This window comes from Pituophis catenifer, unplaced genomic scaffold (genome assembly GCF_029215685.1).
Source record: "Pituophis catenifer annectens isolate HBS135680 unplaced genomic scaffold, rPitCat1.0.hap2 SCAF_16, whole genome shotgun sequence".
Lineage (NCBI taxonomy): Eukaryota > Metazoa > Chordata > Lepidosauria > Squamata > Colubridae > Pituophis > Pituophis catenifer.
Genome location: NW_027256896.1, coordinates 15,136,458 through 15,153,589, shown reverse-complemented (window position 1 = coordinate 15,153,589; position 17,132 = coordinate 15,136,458). Strand labels below are relative to the sequence as shown.

General features: G+C 43.3%; 1 protein-coding gene across 1 annotated transcript in view; it reads right to left on the bottom strand.

Annotated features, from left to right (window-relative positions):
• Positions 1–468: 468 nt before the first annotated feature.
• VPS35L (VPS35 endosomal protein sorting factor like) overlaps positions 469–17,132 on the bottom strand; it is a 52,260-nt gene continuing 35,596 nt past the window's right edge. Inside the window, exons 23-31 of the mRNA XM_070955452.1 lie at positions 16,196–16,259; positions 14,791–14,889; positions 12,388–12,465; positions 11,521–11,635; positions 7,343–7,482; positions 5,703–5,868; positions 5,413–5,531; positions 2,411–2,557; positions 469–817 (exon numbers count right to left, since the gene is read on the bottom strand). Of these exons, the coding sequence (XP_070811553.1) occupies positions 719–817; positions 2,411–2,557; positions 5,413–5,531; positions 5,703–5,868; positions 7,343–7,482; positions 11,521–11,635; positions 12,388–12,465; positions 14,791–14,889; positions 16,196–16,259 (1,027 nt within the window). The 3' untranslated portion in view covers positions 469–718. The remainder of the gene's footprint in view (positions 818–2,410; positions 2,558–5,412; positions 5,532–5,702; positions 5,869–7,342; positions 7,483–11,520; positions 11,636–12,387; positions 12,466–14,790; positions 14,890–16,195; positions 16,260–17,132) is intronic.

Here is a 17,132-nt window from a genome sequence, read left to right as displayed (position 1 = left end):
GTGGGAATGGAGATTTTGCAATATCCTTCCCCCCAGGAGTGGGGTGGGAATGGAGATTTTGCAGTATCCTTCCCCTGCCACGCTCACCAAGCCACACCCACAGAACCGGTAGTAAAAAAAATTGGATTTCACCACTGCCCCAGTCCTTCTTTTCATTAAACTAAACATAACATTTGGGATGCCTTGCAGGGGCTTTCCCAAATGTTAACATTTTCTCAATTGTGCTTTCGTGACTAAGATAGTTTCAAAGCATCATACTTTAAAGACGTCCAATAATTCTAGCTTATCCCTTTCCTGAAGCTAGTAAGTACTGCCTTTCTCTTTCGCCTTGCCAACCCAAACCATCGTCTTTCTTTCCTTTGCAAGTCCGCCAAATTTGGATTTAAAAGTTATTTTTTCCACTCCGCGATGATTAAGATAATATTTCACTGACCCAACATTAAGATGAAAGTCAACGTTTAATGATGAACAGCTGCGTAGGGGAGGAGGAACAAAATCTTGGGGTTTTGGGGTGTTTTTTTTTATACAAAAATGACTGCATCGCCCGGGAAAAAATTATGTTTTTCTTCTCCAACCGAGTAAATCTTATCGTGCGCCAAGGGACCTTTTAAAGGGAAAAGATACCGAACTCTGATCGCACCCTATGAGTCAGCTTGGGAGTTTGAAGGGCTTGGAGAACTACCTTTCCAGGAATGCAATTGCCCAGTTGGACATCCATTTAAGTTCTTGACTGCAAAGGGAGCCGTAGTGTCAGCTCTGTAAAGTGACTGAATTCCGGCTGTTTACTCTGCAGCTTGATGTATTCTAAGGTTTTGACCTAGAAAGGGAAAAAAAGGGAGGAAAAGCATCATGAACCGTTGAAATCGTTATGCATCTCTTGCCTCAGCTCCTAAAGGGTGTTTTTAAGGTCCAGTGATTCAGGCATGAAATTATTACCCAGAGGTTTTTTTTTTTTCCAACAACAAAACTTGAAGGCTGAGTTAGGTGAAAGGCTACACAACAGGAAAAGCTCATTGTGTCAAATTAAGGGCTGTTTTATAGAGGTTTCAATAACAGACTTATATACCGCTTCACAGTGCTTTACATCTCACTTTGAGTGGTTTAGATTCAGCCTCTTGCCCCCAACAATCTGGATCCTCCTTTTAACGACCTCGGAAGGATGGGAAGGCTGAGTCCAACCTTGAGCCTGGTGAGATTCGAACTGGCAAATTGCAGGCAGCCGGCAGGCAGCAGCAGGAGCCTGCAGTACCGCATTCTAACCACTGCGCCACCATGGCTCAAAAAGGCTGAAAGTCGGGAGTTGGATGTGGTGACGTTTCCTTCTCTTTCTGAATTAGTGGCATGGATGGGATCTGGGTCTCCATGGGGTCCCTCTAATGCATAACCTGAGCTGCTATTCCAGGACAGTGCCACATTTTAAGAATGTCACTTTTGGATTGTTGTTCTTTAGTTTTGTTGTGGCCCCGCCCTCTGAGCCTATCTCATTGGAGGAAGAAAGCTCCGAACATAAGGAAGAGGAGTCAGCCAGGCCTCCCTCTCCAGGCCCCTCCCCTCTGGCACTGTCTCAGGTGCCGGCCGAGGGAGAGGAGATTAGCCAGGAGCCAGGTGTCTCGGATGAGAGCGAAGGAGAGCCATCATTCCTGGATGCACACCAACGAAGGCGTGATAAACGGTTGCAGCAGTTAAGGAGGTGTGCTAGGGATTAGAACTGAGTCACTGGACCACACCCCAGAGACTATATAAGAGAGGGTGGTGGCTGGTAAAACTCCGTGACGAACAAAAACGAACTTTGGCTAGTCACTTGAACAACGTCTGAAGCTGGAAAAAGGGATATTGTTTTGCTGGACTATTTGCAATGCGTATGTAATTTTATGTTATCTGTTGCAGTAAAAGCTCTTGGCAGACGGTGATTATATTGCTGCCAAGTTTGAGATAACGACCTGTGTGCGTGCCAAGTACTTTCTTAACCCTCGGCTGGCTGTGTTTGTGTGTGTGTGTGGACGGGGACAGATCAAGTTTCTAGTTTTTAATTCTCTATATTTGCACTGTCCAGGTCAGTGTTTCTCAACCTTGCTAAAGTTAAGACCTGTGGACTTCAATTCCCAGAATTCTGGGAGTTGAAGTCCTAATGGAGGCCATGTGTAGGAAAAGAGCAAGCAGAGCTTGGAAGACGGAGTTAAATGCGTCATCAGTTTAGAGTCCTTGCGTTGCCACAAGAAATCCAAATCCAGCCCCCCTTCCGTCGGAAGGACAGAAGGCCGAGTCAACCTGGAGCCGGTCAGGATCGAACTCCTGGCAGTAGGCAGAGTCAGCCTGCAATACTGCATTCTGACCACTGCGCCACCACGGCTCCTTCCTCTCAACATCCCCCGGGTGCCTTATGTGGCGGTTGGATTCTGTTTCTCCTTACTGTGGTTTTGGTGTCCGCAAAGCCATGTTTCTGAGCTAGGTTCCACAGGTTGACGGCCAACTGGTTGAGTTTGTTGTTCCGCAGATCGGCGTGAGCCAAGAGGCTATTGAAGAAGCAGAGGGCCAGGTGACTTTGACGCTTCAGAGTCTGCCGATGATAAGAAAAGGATCGCTTAGGGGGGCGGCTAAGCAATACAGGTAGTCCTTGATTTACAAAAGTTCATTTAGTGACCAAAGTTACAGTGGCACTGAAAAAAGGGAGAAATGAGAGGTCTTCAAACTTAGGACTGTTGCAGCATCTTCAACATTCATGATCAACATTCAGGCATTTTGCAACCTGCCTGTATTTATAATAGTTGCAGCATCCCAGGTTCACTCTTTGCAATGTTCCCAGCTGGCTTCCGACAACTAACATCAATAGGGAAATTCAATCAGAATAGAGCTGGAAGGGACCTTTAGAGGTCTTCTAGTCCAGCGCCTTGCTCAAGCAGGAGAACCTATGCCATCTCAGACAAGTCACTATCCATTCTCTTTCTAAAAACCTCCAGGGATGAAGCACCTACAACTTCTGGTGGCAGGCTGTTCCACTGGTTAATTGTCCTCACTGTTAGGAAGTTTTAATTTCCTTAATTCCAGGTTGCTTCTCTCCTTGATTAGTTCCCATCCACTGTTTCTTATCTTGCCTTCTGGTGCTTTGGAAAATAAATTGAAACCCCCTCCCCCTCTTTGTGGCAGCCTCTCAAATACTGGAATACCACTATTATTAAGCTGGATTCACTTAATGGCCACATCAGTGGTGAAATCCACATTTTTTTACTACCGGTTCTGTGGGCGTGACTTGGTGGATGGGGTCTGACTTGGTGGGCGTGGCAGGGGAAGGATACTGCAAAATCTCCATTTCCTCCCCACTCCAGGGGAAGGATACTGCAAAATCCCCATTCCCTCCCCACTCCAGGAGAAGGATACTGCAAAATCCCCATTCCCACACCACTCTGGGGCTAGCCAGAGGTGGTATTTGCCGATTCTCCAAACTCCTAAAATTTTCCGCTACCGGTTCTCCAGAACCTGTCAGAAATTCTGGTCTCAATTGTGGTCGTTAAGTCGAGGACTATCTGTAGGCAGAATGGTGCAAATCACTGGAAGAGACAGAGGATTCCTGGCCCCCGTTCAATATCCATTTGTATATACTTGCCAGCTAAGGCCAGCGCCACAGGAAAGGTTGGAGTTTCATTCACAACTATTACAACCACTGGTTTTAAAGAGGTTCACCACAATCACAATTAAAGATGTTAACTCTCTTCTTGTTTGGCTACAGTTATTTCACCAACCAATCCATCGTGGCAAGAGCCAAATCAGGTGTAGGTTTAATATATGACGACTTTGGTGAATATCCTGAACGTGACTCTAACGGCATAGCAGGAGAGCAGGCCATCCTGTGTCCTTCAGACGTTGGCTAATAAACTTCCACAATCTCTTGCCATTGGGCATGTAAATGTAATACACAAATGAAGAAATCCTGATAGATTAACAAGAGTTGGAAGAGGGACCTTGTAGGTCATCTAGTCCAAAGGGTAAAGTAAAAGATAAAGGTTCCCCTCGCACATATGTGCTAGTTGTTCCTGACTCTAGGGGGCGGTGCTCATCTCGGTTTCAAAGCCAGAGAGCCAGCACTGTCCGAAGATGTCTCCGTGGTCCTGTGGCCGGCATGACTCAATGCCAAAGGCGCACGGAATGCTGTTACCTTCCCACCGAAGATGGTCCCTATTTTTCTACTTGCATTTTTTACCTGCTTTCGAACTACTAGGTTGGCAGAAGCCGGGACAAGTAACAGGAGCTCACTCCCTTACGTGGCACTAGGGATTCAAACCGCTGAACTGCCGACCTTTTGATCGACAAGCTCAGCGTCTTAGCCACCAAGCCACCGCATCCAAAGCGTAAGAGAAGTCAAAGTGTAGAACACACCGAGAAGGGGATCGGTTGGTTGCCTGGTCTTGCAATCATGCTTGCTAAATTTTGGAGAAATGCCACGGCAAACTCAACCGAGCCCCCACGTGGAAGACCGAGTCCTCTTTCTGAACTCTCCCTTTGTCAAGAGGTGTGTCTCCCTGAACAAAGCTTGAGAAGAAAGCCGGGAAGTCCTCAGCCAAGTGTTACCAGCCGTCTCCTCAAGCCCTGACATCAGTCGAAAAAACTATTTCTTGGAGAGGAGTTGGTGAGACGATCACGGTTGACCTGCCCCATCAATTAATGTGTTTCATACTTCACTGGAACTCTCTTTAAACTCAGCCAGCCTTAACAGTCGCCCAGGGGGTGAGTTATAACTTACAGAAGCAGATAGGGAAAACAAATGCTGCCAAAAATGCAGTCAGCTGGATTACTGTGGTGTGTTCTACACGGGGCTGCCTTTGAAGACCGTTTGGAAGTTAAGAGCTGGTCCAGATGGCACCTATGAAGGTACAGGAAATCCTTGACTTATGGCCACAACTGAGCCCAAAATTTCCATTGTTAAGGGTGACAGTTGTTAAGTGAGTTTTGCCCCATTTTACAACCTTTTTGGCCACAGTTGTTAAGTGAATCAATGATGGTAGCAATGAAGGTGCAGGTAATCCTTGATTTACAACCACAACTGAGCTCCAAATTTCCACTCCTAAGCGAGACCATTGTTAAGTGAGTTTTGCCCCATTTTAAAACCTTTCTGGCCAGTTGTTAAGTGAATCACTGCAGGTGTTAAGTTAGTAACACGGCTGTTAAGTGAATCTGGCTTCCTCATTGACTTCACTCGTCAGAAGGTCGCAAAAGGGGATCACCTGACTCTGCGACACTGCCACCGTCATAAATATGAGTCAGTTGCCGAGTGTCCGAATTTTGATCACGTGACCGTGGGGATGCTACAACAGTTTTTAAGTGTGAAAAACAGTCATAAGTCACTTTTTTTCAGTGCTATTGTAACATCAAACAGGCAGGAGAAAAAGGTTATTTTTCAGTACGAAGCTTCGTTCTCACCTCATCTTTTCCAAGGTTCTTCAAATGCTCCAAGATTTGGCTTATCACCGTTTCGCACAATCTGCTCGTTTCTGCCAAAAATTTAGGGTCTCCGCCATACAAGGTATCGTTAGATTCAACTGGGAGGGAAAAGATTAAATACGGGAAAGGGAGGTCAATAAGAACGAAATAAACCTGGTAAACAAGAATTTAGAAGGCTAAATGTATCTGAAATAAAATAAAAATCTGAAGTCAATCTAATAATTGAGGAACCTTCTGCTACCATCTCCCTGCTTTGTCTTCCTTCTCACCTTTGTCTATGTGATAGAGGTATGTCTCCTGACTCATTGCCGAGAGAAGATGCACCACATTGGTGTAGATTTTGACTTTGTCATCACTGTTGTCTTCCCAAGTGTAATCCTGGATAACGTTGAGCAGCCCTCGTACGAGGAAGAGCACACCTTGTTCAGGATGGTCCTGGGGGGAGGAAAGACAGGTGAGATATGAGCTGCCCTTGAAGAGCATCCCGAAGCTCCAGTTGGTGCAAAATGCAGTGGCCAGCATGGTTTTGTGCAGAACCCAGTGTGCACATGTATCACATCTCTCTTGTGGGAACTGCATTGGCTGGTGATTTGCTTCCAGGTGCAATTCAAGATGCTGATTGTCACCTTTAAAGCCCTTCGTAGCTTGGGACCAGGTGATCTGACGGACCGTCTCTTACTGGTCACATCTGTCTGACCCCTCAGAGCAGGGAGGCAGGGAATGCTGGGGGTCCTATCCCCAAGGGAGATACACCTAGTGGGACCTAGAAGAAGGGCCTTCTCCGTGGTGGTTCCCTCTCTCTGGAACATCATCCCCCCAGAGATTAGAATGGCACCCACTCTAATTCTCTTCCGGATGGCGCTGAAGACCTGGTTCTGCCAGCAGGCCAGAGCAGGATGGAGCCCATTAAATGGCTCGTGTGATTTGCTGTTGCCGGGGCGGGTCGGAGATGATTTTGTTATATTGTACTATATTAATTTATTTGAATCTTTTTGTTAGTTTTTAATGGTTTGAAATGTGATTTTTATATTCTGTAAGCCGCCTTGAGTCGCCGTGGGCGAATAGGCAGCAATATAAATTCAATAAAAAAATAATAAAATAAAATAAAATAAAATAAAATAAAATAAAATAATAAAATAAAATAAAATAATAAAATAAAATAAAATAAAATAAAATAAAATAAAATAATAAAATAAAATAATAAAATAAAATAAAATAAAATAAAATAAAATAAAATAAAATAATAAAATAAAATAATAAAATAAAATAAAATAAAATAAAATAATAAAATAAAATAATAAAATAAAATAAAATAAAATTAATAAAATAAAATAATAAAATAAAATAAAATAAAATAAAATAAAATAATAAAATAAAATAAAATAAAATAAAATAAAATAAAATAAAATAAAATAAAATAAAATCAATAAACATTACCACATATTAAGGGACTGATCTTTTCCCCTAAACATTAATGTCTTAAAGGATTTATATCAGAGGACTTAAGACTAAGCCTTAGAATGCAACAACACAGAGGGAGATAGGGATAAGCTGTGTTAGTCAGACACTGGGTTGAGTCACTGTCTGAATGGATGTACAGTTTATGTCTTGAACATCTTCCAGTAACAGCATATAGCTCTTCCAAGGACATTCCAAGGGGTGAAATCCAGCAGGTTCTGGAGAACCGGTAGCGGAAATTTTGAGTAGTTTGGAGAACCGGCAAATACCACCTCTGGCTGGTCCCAGAATGGGGTGGGAATGGGGATTTTGAAGTATCCTTCCCCTACCATGCCCACCAAGCCACACCACACCCACCAAGCCATGCCCACAGAACCGGTAGTAAAAAAAAAAAAAAAATGAATTTCACCACTGGTGCTACCGTACTAGCCTCCTTATCTTCTCCACTTACAGGAACGATTAACAAAGTTGAAAAGAAGTTGCAGAGGAATTCCAAGAGGTAGGCTTCCGAAGGCCGCAGCTTCCCGTCTATGCTGATCATCTTGGGTACTTCAGGAACCAGACTGATCGCGGCTCTGAAAAAGGCGTCCGCTATAAAGAGATCACAGTTGGTGTGTGTGGGTGTGGGTGTCTCATTAGCAGATTGAATTTAGATCGATCAACATGCCTGTTATTTAAAAACGGCTACAGTCAAAAGCCCAAGAACACGATGGACCTTTTATTCGGTGGGCTTTGCCTTCTTTTGAGTTCTTGCAACTGTTAGAAAATTCACCAAGGAGGGCCTACAATAAAGCTTTGCAGAACATCCTAAGAGGCATTCTTTGGGGGTCAAGATTTCAGCCTATTGTGTCTTCTTGCCAGGATATGGTAGGAACTCAAGAAGGGCAGCTCATTCTTGAGGATCGTTTTTATTTATGGAGGTTTTTAAGGAAGAGATTGGGCAATATCTGGAATGGTATGTCTATTTCTGTCTATTTCATGTAATGACCCTAAGTGGCTCACAACCACCAATAACCAATAACCACAACAGGATAAATACAGGTAGTCCTCAACATATGACCACAATTGAACTCAAGGTGTAAGTTAAGGACTACCTGTAGATGCATTGACAGTGTGGTTGTGTCCAGCAGAAGAAGGACCCTGAATTCCAACCAAACTTGAACTTCTTCTGAAAATGCTGAAATATTTCCCAGTTCTGTTTTGGTTTCTTTCCTATATGAATTTGCTGCATGAGTGAATTATGAAAACTTAGGGGAAATAAAAAATTAGTAAGTTCGAATCTTGCCAGGCTCAAGGTTGACTCAGCCTTCCATCCTTTCTAAGGTAGGTAAATTGAGGACCCAGTTTGTAGGGGCAATAAGCTGACTTTGTAAAAATATACAAAAGTATGAAGGCCATTGCTTAACGCATTGTAAGCCGCCCTGAGTCTCCGGAGAAGGGCAGCATATAAATCAAATTAAAAAAAAAAAAAGCCACTCCAGCAGTAGAAGGAGACCAAGATATGGAAAGCTCCATAAAATATAGCTTCCAAAACTGTCAGTTTTAGGGAGAAATTGTAACTGATCCATATGGAGATATGTCTGAACCAGCTAAGATCTTTCTGAAATTCAAGAGTTAAATGATAATGAACTAAAAGGAAAAGGAGACAAGGAAATATCTTGCACCCATTAAATTAATGGATTGGGCTACTACTTATATCTTAAATTTCAACCGCTCATTTCCCAGAACACAAGACTTTATTGTCTTCCTAAAGATTCTTAAGGCAAAAGTCACAGAACGTATGAATTTCAGCCTTCTCTTCAATTATTCTGGTTTTAAAAATATGCACTATTTAGAGTCTAGAGTCTATAATCACATCAGAGGACAAATTCAATTTTATCACTGGGGAGAAAAAATCCTATTTGCACACTGTTAAGAATCTAATTCCTAAATAAATAAACAAGATTATTTTGGGCTTCTAAAATTATACATGCCCCTTATCTTTTTTAAGTGTAGCTTTCATCAACTCACTTATCCCACCTCAGTTCACTTTAGGTGAAAAATAACAATTAGGGACAAACATTTGTGTACATCAGAGTTAATAACTTGCATGAAAGAACTCAGTGTTTGTGTTATCGCTAAAGTCAAACAGCGCAATTAGCATTTTGAAGGCAGACGTCTGACTCAAGTTGCTGCAAGCAAAAGTATGTAATTAAGATCATCCTTTCATCCTGGGATAATTTCATTTTCTACATAAACCCACAGAGCCTGTTTAGATCCAAAAGTGATGGAAATTGTGGTAGAACTCCCGTTGAGGACAATCCTGGATCAAACCGTGATGGTCCACAAGGGAGGCCAAAACCAGCTGCATGCCAACTGAACCAAAACCAGTTCTGATCAAATTTGGTGAAATAGAAGGAGGGGAAGAAAGATTTCTTCCGAAGATCATTTTTCTCAGATATGCAGAATATTCAATATAAGAGATCTAATATTACAAAAAGATGAAAAGGATCCTTTGTTCCTATCTTCAAAATACAGATAGTTCTCATCTTACTAATCTGCACCTCTATAACTGTCTGGTTTGGTTCTGCAACGCAAGAAGACAGACACAGACTTCAGAGGATAATTAGAACTGCAGAAAAAACAATGACTACCAACCTGCCTTCCATTGAGGACCTGTCTACTGCACAAGTCAAAAAGAGGGCTGTGAAAATATCTATAGACCCCTCGCATCCTGGACATAAACTGTTTCAACTTCTACCCTCAAAATGACGCTATAGAGCACTGCACACCAGAACAACTAGACACAAGGGCAGTTTTTTCCCCGAACGCCATCACTCTGCTAAACAAATAATTCCCTCAACACTGTCGAACTATTCACTAAGTCTGCATTACTATTAATGCTGAAAAATACAAAAAGATACAATTCAGAATCCCCTTTCGGAAGAACATCTATTCTTCCCAAAGCTAATTCTTATTGTCTTCAGAATTATTTTTAGTCCTTCCCAACCTCCTGCAAAGAAGAGGGGCAAGTGAAGATTCGGAGCAAACAAACGCACCCACGAATTATCGGGGATGGAACGACAACAACAATAACAACAGCGAAGCCATCACAGCTGGCGGGTGCTGAAAAGTGACTTCACGCTGGCTTGTCTACAAATAAATACAAAATGTCCCTCCCTGACTAAAGCTATTGTTTTTAAAATGCGCCTGGATGGTACAGTCAGCGTTACTTTAAACCCCTCTGTTCTCATGATGCCCGCCAAATGATGCCTAAACAAAAGGAAACCACAGCTTTGCAGGAAAGGGCTTAGTCAGTGTCCCACATCAGCTTGTTTGTCTTTACAGCTGGAATTTGCTCGTAAAAAGTGTGCAAAGCTGACAACATTTGTTATTGGTCTGAATAGGGCAGGATCCAATTCTCTTTTGCAAAAGCCAGGAACCATCTAAACGATGCACAAAATCCCTGGGGCCTTGCAACTTTCTCCCTCTCTGTCCATCCCTGAGTCACAACACAACCCTGATTCTAAGAGAGAAAACTAATCTTTTTTTAAAAAAAAATAATAATATTGAACTGAAATCTTTTGTTTTTCTTCCAAGAATTCCAACCCACCGGTTTGGAGACTTGCTTTCTATAGAAAACAAACCCTGCTTTGTCCATCCTTTGAATCTCTCCCCTTCGGACAAGATAAAGGGGATAATTATTACCTTTGGGTTGTTTCCTATAATATTTGCAGGTTTAGTGTTTCCCCCCCCTGGTTTTGCAGCTTTTTTTCAAAAGAATCAACGGGGGAGAGAAACAAGATAGGATGTTAGAAAGGAAGATGTTTTGCACTGCTTCTGAATGGACAACGGGCATGAGAAAATGCAGAGGGAGTCGAGAAAAAAAAAGTACTTTAATCAGGGAAATGCCAGATTTTTCTCTCCTCTTTTATCTGACTGCAAGGGACACGTTTTTGCGCTTTTGTTTTTAACATGATATCCAAAATGCAGTCCTATTTATTTTTCCTCTCTTATAAAGGTAAAGGTTCCCCTCACACATAGGTGCTAGTCGTTCCCGACTCTAGGGGGCGGTGCTCATCTCCGTTTCAAAGCCGAAGAGCCAGCGCTGTCCGAAGACATCTCCGTGGTCATGTGGCCGGCATGACTCAACACCAAAGGCTCCACGGAACACTGTTCCCTTCCCGCCAAAGGTGGTTCCTATTTTTCTACTTGCATTTTTTTACCTGCTTTCGAACTGACCAGTCTCCTTGACCAGTTTCCACCCATTGCTTCTTGTCCTGCCCTCAGGTGCTTTGGAGAATAGCTTGACTCCCTCTTCTTTGGGGCAGCCCCTGAGATATTGGAAGACTGCTCTCATGTCTCCCCTAGTCCTTCTTTTCATTAAACTAGACATACCCAGTTCCTGCAGCCGTTCTTCATATGTTTTAGCCTCCAGTCCTCTATGTTATGCAGAGAATGTTTCTCTACCAAAGGCAGGTGAACCACGGGAAGTACAGTCAACTCCCTTCTCAAGCTCTTTGCCGGGAAGATTTAGAAATCGGAGCAAATCTCTTTAGTTTTGCCTGTCTAATCTCTAAAATCAACAAGAATAACAACAACAACAATGCCTTAGAAAAATTGGGCAGCTTATCGCTCTGCAGACTTTACCTTGTGAAAGGCACTGATTAGCCAAAGCAACTTGTCCAGAGTGCAGGTACAAATTGAGACGGGTAAAAATGCTGGTCAGCGATGGGATCGTTATGAAGCAGAAGGCAACACAAGCCTAAAATTTAAGAAAGGACAGTTTCTGAAGATCAACCACAACCAGGTTTCTGAGATTCAGACTTTAATATTTAATGTTAACAATATTTTTTCTATATTTTATTAAGTTTATGTGCCACCCATCTTATTCTGCAAAGCCACTCTTTATTTAACCTATAATGCAATATAAACAACATAAATAAGGTAAAGGTTCCCCTCGCACATATGTGCTAGTCGTTCCTGACTCTAGGGGACGGTGCTCATCTCTGTTTCAAAGCCGAAGAGCCAGCGCTGTCCGAAGACATCTCCGTGGACATGTGGCCGGCATGACTCAATGCCAAAGGCGCACGGAATGCTGTTACCTTCCCACCAAAGGTGGTCCCTATTTTTCTATTTCCATTTTTTATGTACTTTCGAACTGCTAGGTTGGCAGAAGCTGGGACAAGGAACGGGAGCTCACCCTGTTACGCCGCACTAGGGATTCAAACCACTGAACTGCCAACCTTTTGATCTACAAGCTCAGTGTCTTAGCCACTGAGCCACCAAGTCCCTTTATTTATAAACAACATAGCCTTATATTTAATGTAATAAATGTATAGTATAATATAATACAGGCCAAACAAGAAACCTGTGGATGAAGTTTCCACAGGTCTTTTAAAATTGGACTCAGTCATTTGAGAAGATGTAAATCAGACTGAGATCTTTTCGTTTACAAGGAATCACCAAGATTTAGGTTTAGTTCGCAACCACCAATTGTTCCATGTCTGCACTTACCCTGACAAATGCCGCAGTTTTTCTGGAATGATTTCCTTTCATTACTTTTCTTGTTTCCATTGCCAGCTGATTCACGCTCTGTTTTGGAAGATAAGGTTACCGACGTGAACAACTCTTCATCCAGCCACTTATGGACTTGCTAGTTTCCTGATTGCCCAAACCATTTCTATATAAACAGAGAGAAAACCCCACTCCCTCCCTAGCACTGATGATGTGACCTAGTTGGGTAATGAAATGTCTAAAGAAAACAATCAAGCTCAGAGAACACCAAGTACCTCTCATTTCAACTTCCCTGAGCTACAAATATTCTCCTTTATCAGTAACAAGAACACTTCATGGGATAAAGCTATCTTAATTAGATTCAGGAGGGAATTAACAAAGAGCTCCAAAGACATGCAATGACACACAAGATATGCAAGGTGTGTTTCATTCTGCACGGAAAAAAATCGTAAACCTCTACAAAGATAGAGCAAACACACGTGGGGAGCTGAAGGTAAATGAGGCTGGGAGAATCACCCAGGTAGGTCAAAGGGATGCTGGAGTCCGAGAGTTTCAGTAGATGAGCAGTGACATTGTGCCTTAAATTATCTGACTGAGAATAGTGTATCCTGTTTTTTTCTTAACCCAAAAGGATAGCTAGCATGGCAATAGGTGCAAAGAATCAGGACCATGGATTACGTTGCAGCATAGATGATTTATTCAAGCCTATATAGAAGAATCTAGTCAACTAATGGTCAGCATTAAATTGATGCTAGATAAGGGCCAACAGAATTCAAGGGGGGCTGAATTTGGATTTCTTGTGGCAACGCAAGGACTCTAAACTGATGACACATTTAACTCCGTCTTCCAAGCTCTGCTTGCTCTTTTCCTACACATGGCCTCCATTAGGACTTCAACTCCCAGAATTCTGGGGATTGAAGTCCACAGGTCTTAACTTTAGCAAGGTTGAGAAACACTGACTTGGACAGTGCAAATATATAGAATTAAAAAACTAGAAACTGCTTTAAAGAACAAGAACTAGAACTCAAAAACAAGAGACAGAATACTATAAAATCTGGAATAAAGTGTATTATTGGTTGGAAAGGAGAAAAGGAGTTGGAACAAAAAAGATTTAGGGTTTGTAGAATTAGTACTGGATAGTATTAAATGTAAATAGTAAACAAATAATAAATAGATACTAAATGAAGACAAGGGATATGTATATAAGAACAAAGTAGCAATGTATGTTAAATAGTAATTATATTTATTGTTATGGAAAGAATATGTATCGATATGTTAAGACCAGGATGGCCACACTGTGTCCAATGTTTTTAATGTTTATTAAATAAAAAACTTTTTTAAAAAAAGAGTGCAGTACTGCAGGCTCCTTCTGCTGATTGCCGACTGACTGCAATTTGGCAGTTCGAATCTCACCAGGCTCAAGGTTGACTCAGCCTTCCATCCTTCCGAGGTTGGTAAAATGAGGACCCAGATTGTTGGGGGCAAGAGGCTGACTCTGTAAACCGCTTAGAGAGGGCTGTAAATGCACTGTGAAGCGGTATATAAGTCTAAGTGCTATTGCTATCAATATTTTCCTTCCTTCCTTCCTTCCTTCCTTCCTTCCTTCCTTCCTTCCTTCCTTCCTTCCTTCCCTTCCTCCCAGTGGTTAGAATGCAGGTAAAAGGTAAAAGTTCCCCTCGCACATATGTGCTAGTCGTTCCTGACTTTAGGGGGCGGTGCTCATCTCCGTTTCAAAGCCGAAGAGCCAGTGCTGTCCAAAGACGTCTCCATGGTCATGTGGCCGGCATGACTCAATGCCAAAGGTACACAGAACACTGTTCTCTTCCCACCAAAGGTGGTTCCCTATTTTTCTACTTGCATTTTTTTTAATGTGCTTTCGAACTGCTAGGTTGGCAGAAGCTGGGACAAGTCACAGGAGCTCACTCCGTTATGCGGCACTAGAGATTCGAACCGCTGAACTGCCGACCTTTCGATCGACAAGCTCAGCGTCTTAGCCACTGAGCCACCGCATCCCTCTAGAATGCAGAAGTGCAGGCTAATTCTGCCGACTGCCGCAGTTCGATCCTGACCAGCTCAAGGTTGACTCAGCATTCCGTCCTTCTGAGGTTGGTAAAATGAGGACCCAGATTGTTGGGGGCAAGAGGCTGACTCTGTAAACCGCTTAGAGAGGGCTGGAAAGCCCTGTGAAGCGGTGTATAAGTCTAAGGGCTATTGCTATTTATAGCAACCACCTGCCAACGTCTGATCTAACACAGTGTCCAAATCTTCCTTCGCTGCTGTTCAAACCTTTCGGTAGCTGACCTTGCGGGGCTGAGAGAAATGTCGGCAATGATAATACCACAAAAACCGTAAGGAGCAAAGAAAATAGCTGCGACACTCATTTGTCCGTCAAACTATGCTTACATGGATGAGCTGGACCAACACAGGTTCCAAGTTGCAAAACATGGATCTGGCTTCCACGTAAAAATTCAGCTGCTGCTCAAAATCCCGGCCAAACGATACCTGGGATTAAAGAGATTCAGAGAGATGTGACTGCAGTGTCTGGTTACCCATTCTTTCCATTCTTATTGGCAGGGAAAGAGTTGCAAGGAAGCGCCTCTATCTACCCTCCCTGCCAAGAAGGGGAATACGCTTTTTCTTCCTAATTTCATTTAAAAGTTAGGATTTTCCCCTCTTTCTCACACTCCCAAGGGAGAATTAACATTTGACGTCTACAAGCCAAGCTGGACCTCCTCCCACAGATCAACAGCAAGAGGAAGTTGCGAAGGTTGAATTCTGCAACAGTCCAAAAGATGGGAAAGGTGAATTTCAAGACCTACAGGGCAGGGGTGAGCTTCAGATCCTTTAGCAACAGGTTCGCTGCCCCGTTGCTGGGTGGGCGTGTCCATGGTGGGCGTAGCCTAATCGGCCGCCTGCACCATGGCGCGGGGAGAGGCGTTTTTCACCCTCCCCAGGCTCCGGAGGCTTTCCTCGAGTCTCCGGGGCGGGGGGGGACGACTGCTTCTCCTGGAGTCTGGAGGCCAGAAACAGGCCCGTTTCCGGACTTCCGGAACTTCTGGGAGGCCCATTTTTTGCCCTCCCAGACCTCTGCGCGGCCCCTGCCCTTTCCTGGAATGATGAACGGGCCGCATGGAGACTCCTGGGAGGGGAGTGGCAGGATGGGTGGGGCCAGACAGGAGTGGCATTTGGGGGTTCATCGAACCCCGGCGATCCTTGGTTAGAGGAATCGCCCGAACCCTGCCAAACCCCCAGGAGCCCACCCCTGCTACAGGGTCCATCATAACCACCAGGACATTCTCCACAAAATGAGCCCAAATAAAGATTTAAAAGGCAGTACAACAAAACAGGAAGCACAGTTCATGGTGGCACAGTTAGAGTGCCCTACTGCAGCCTACTGCTGCTGACTGCCGGCTGCCTGCAGTTTGGCAGTTCGAGTCTCACTGGATCAAGGTTGATTCAGCCTTCCGTCCTTCCGAGGTAGGTAAAATGAGGACCCCAATTGTTGGGGGCAATATGCTGATTCTGTAAACTGCTTAGAGAAAGCTGTAAGGCACTGTAAAGTGGTATATAAGTCTAAGTGCTATTGCTATTGCTAAGGTGAAGGCACCAGGCTAGAAACTGGAAGACTGTGAGTTTTAGTCCTGCCAGCTGGATGGCCTTGGGCCAGTCACTTTCTCTTAAACCTCAGAAGGAGGCAATGGCAAACCACTTCCAAAATGTTGCCAAAAACTGGTCCAAGAGGTCACCAAGGGTCAACATTTGACTCAAAGTCACCTTCCCCCCCCACCCCCAGAAACAGTTTTCTCACCATTCTTACAAATCCATTGATCAAGGATGCCAGCGTCCGCTTTTCATCTTCCAGGGTCAACGCGCTAGAAAAGAACATTTTAAAAGCATCCGTTGTTCAAAAATACGTTTGTGTAATTCCTTACACAAACTGAGTCCACAGATAGTTCTCGACAAGCGCCCAGATTGTCATGATCCTAAGTGTGTGAAAAACCTGTCGTAAGTCACTCTTTTCCAGGGCTGTTCTAACTTCAAACGGTCACCGAACAAATGGCTGTAAATTGAGGACTATCTATATAGCGCCCGTTCAGTGTTAGAAGTACCGAATAGGTGTTCTCAAGAAAGTCAGCGTTTGCTTTTATGTTGCGAAGAGGGAAGACTGGAATCTGAGCAAAAACTTGGGAGAAGCCCTTGAACTGTGAATAATTCTGAAGTACTATTTCAAACAACAGATGGCTTAGGGCAACTGTCTTATTATTGCACATGTTGTTAGTTACAACAAAAATCTTAACAGACTCAACACTCAAAATCTTAACAGACTCAACACTCAACATTTATAGTTACGGGCATGGAAATACCATACATTTGTTTCTGCAGATGGGGGAGACAAAAATTGATTTTGCATTTGTTTAAATTCAAATTCCTGGAGGTTAAGGAAGGAAAGGGAGTGGGAAACCTGCATTTTGTTTCCGACGTTGGCCAAGAACTCCCAGGAAGATTGACTCCGCATCCTGGCCAAAGTTCAGATGTGATAATATGCAACACACTTAACATACAAAGCTTCTGAAAAGCGTGTGCGCGCGCACACACATCCTGTCAGTAGGGGAAGAGATAGTATCTCTGCTAGGCAGGCTGAAAAAGTGTATTTCTGGCAAGGATACAGCAAGGAAGAAAGGTTCCTTTTTCGATAATACTTGGCCAAAAAAATATTCTGGCATCACAAGTCATTCACAGAATAT